General features: G+C 31.9%; 1 protein-coding gene across 1 annotated transcript in view; it reads right to left on the bottom strand.

Annotated features, from left to right (window-relative positions):
• Window positions 1-954: 954 nt before the first annotated feature.
• LOC119674714 (golgin subfamily A member 6-like protein 22) overlaps window positions 955-2385 on the bottom strand; it is a 12778-nt gene continuing 11347 nt past the window's right edge. Inside the window, exon 2 of the mRNA XM_038085870.1 lies at window positions 955-2337. Within this exon, the coding sequence (XP_037941798.1) occupies window positions 1276-2337 (1062 nt within the window). The 3' untranslated portion in view covers window positions 955-1275. The remainder of the gene's footprint in view (window positions 2338-2385) is intronic.

The raw sequence follows: 2385 nt of genomic DNA, 5'->3' as shown, positions 1-2385 counted from the left end.
ATGAAGTTATTACGCAATTCGCTCAAATTATGCATTTCCCACCGCCGTTTCCCATCGCATTTCATTATATCATGCTGGGCCACATATACTTAAAGCTTTTTTATAGTCTCTTTGGTGCTTAGTTGGCACATGGAATTCAATCATAGTGTAGGATATAGGTATATAATACAGATGCAACAAGCAACAAACAATTTATCACACTTTTTTGTGTATTTCATTTCTTAGACTTTTATTAGTTGTGTGCTTCCGCATTCAGACACAACCAATTTTTAATTGAATCTTACTTGCCCTATAAAATGTGATGGTTTTAATTGTTCAGTTTCACTTATTTTCGATTTATATAATCTATAATATATAATAAATCAATTTAACTTTTACATCTGAAAAATAGTAGAAATATTAATACATATTTTGAAGATCCTTTCTGACCTGCAACCACATAGCCCGACAACATTTTAATGATTCTCGAAATTATCGCATTATAGTTAAGAAATTCTTCTGAATTTCATGATTATTAAGGATGTATTTATATATTAATGAAATTATAAACAAAACCATTTATAAAGTTGAATAACAAAGGATTTCCAGTTATCCCTGGTGTTGATCATAATCTTTTTTTATGTTCTTTCTGCTTTGGAAAAGCATTCTGAGTCTATAAGTTATATACAACTACATATATATATAATTAAAAATTAAAAAAAAAACTTAAATAAGTTATTTTTTTTTAATTAAAACCTTTATGATTAAGAAATTACCATTTAAGAAATGAACCATATCGTTACCTCATTTACTACAGATGAAAATAAAACGATTAAATCGATTTTAAATTTTTTTATTTTATATAAAAATGAAATTTATTTAAATAATTTTAAAAATTTCATACATTCAGTTCAAAAAGTTTCCTCCAAGTTGCGTATATTAAAGGCTTCACAAATAGATTCTATCAAAATTCTAATAGGGCTTGAAAATCTTCACAGTATTTACATTTGCAAGTTTGACTAATTTGCATAAATTTTACATTTTTTACAATCAACAAATTAAAATTATATGAACAAGCTTACTCATGTGTAACGAAAGCTAAGTACAAGGATATATATTTACATGTGTAGAATCACTGACGTGATAAGTTCTGTGCGGACATAGTACCGATCGATTTAAACTTAATATTAACGGTATTGTATAAAAATAATTGATTTGTATTATTTAATATATCAGTGCTGGAGCATTTCATTTGCTGCTCAATATTGTTAGCTTTGTAAATATTGTTTTTGCAGTTCAATCCCAACCATGATGACTAACAGGTACCCAAACTTTTTCCCAAACAGGCTTCCACACTTTTTTCAATTCTGGCACTTTAACTTCTTTCCATACAGGAACTTTCTTTGATACCCACTCTTCTTTCCATGCTTGTTTCTTCTCCGTAGCCCATGCTTGTTTCTTTTCTGTACGCCAAATTTGTACTTTTTCTTCCACCCATTTCTCCTGTTTTTCTTTTACCCAAATTTGCTTTTTCACCGGTTTCCAAATTTGTACCCATTCAATCTTCCAATCAAGTTTCTTTTCCGTTTTCCAAGCTTGCTGTTTCTCGGTTTTCCATTCTTGCACTTTATCCGTCTTCCATTCCTGTACTTTTTCTACTTTAAAATCTTGTACCTTTTCAGTTTTCCATTCTTGTTTCTTTTCTATTTTCCATTCTTCTTTCTTTTCTGTCCGCCACACTTTCTTCCAAACTGGTTTCCATATTAGTTTCTTGCGCCACAAATCGTGACTGGTATATTCCCAACCCTCATGATCCTTGCCCAAATACTTTTCACCAGGTATACCCATTTTTACCCATTCTGGCACAAACATCTGTTTCCAGTCAGGCACTTGTACTTCGCGCCAATAAGGCACCTTTATTTCTTTCCATATGGGAACTTGAATTTCTTTCCATATTGGTACTTTAACTTCACGCCATATGGGAACTTGAATTTCCTTCCAAACAGGTACTTTTATTTCTTTCCAAATTGGTACTTGTATCTCCCGCCATATGGGTTTCGTTATTTTTTTCCACTCCGCCACTTTCGTTTCTTTCCATGCTGGTATTTCACGTTCAACAATATGTGGCTTTTTCACAATCTTCCAGTCGGGAACTTGAACTTCTTTCCATATAGGCACTTGTACCTCCTTCCATATTGGTACTTGAATTTTTTTCCATTCCTCTTTCCAAGCTTCCTTTTTTATAGTTTTCCACACTTGCACATAATCCTCTTTCCAAACAAGCTTCTTTTTCCAAACGCCTTCAGGTGGGTGTGCAAAAGCAAAACTTAAGAAGAGCGCACAGCTGGCACCGAATAACTGAAAGGATAGAAAGAATAAAACTTGATAAATTAATGATTAAAATGA

This window comes from Teleopsis dalmanni, chromosome 2 (assembly GCF_002237135.1).
Source record: "Teleopsis dalmanni isolate 2A chromosome 2, ASM223713v2, whole genome shotgun sequence".
NCBI classification, from domain to species: Eukaryota; Metazoa; Arthropoda; class Insecta; order Diptera; family Diopsidae; genus Teleopsis; species Teleopsis dalmanni.
The sequence above is the reverse complement of the archived record's forward strand: the minus strand, read 5'-3'. Positions and strand labels throughout refer to the sequence as shown.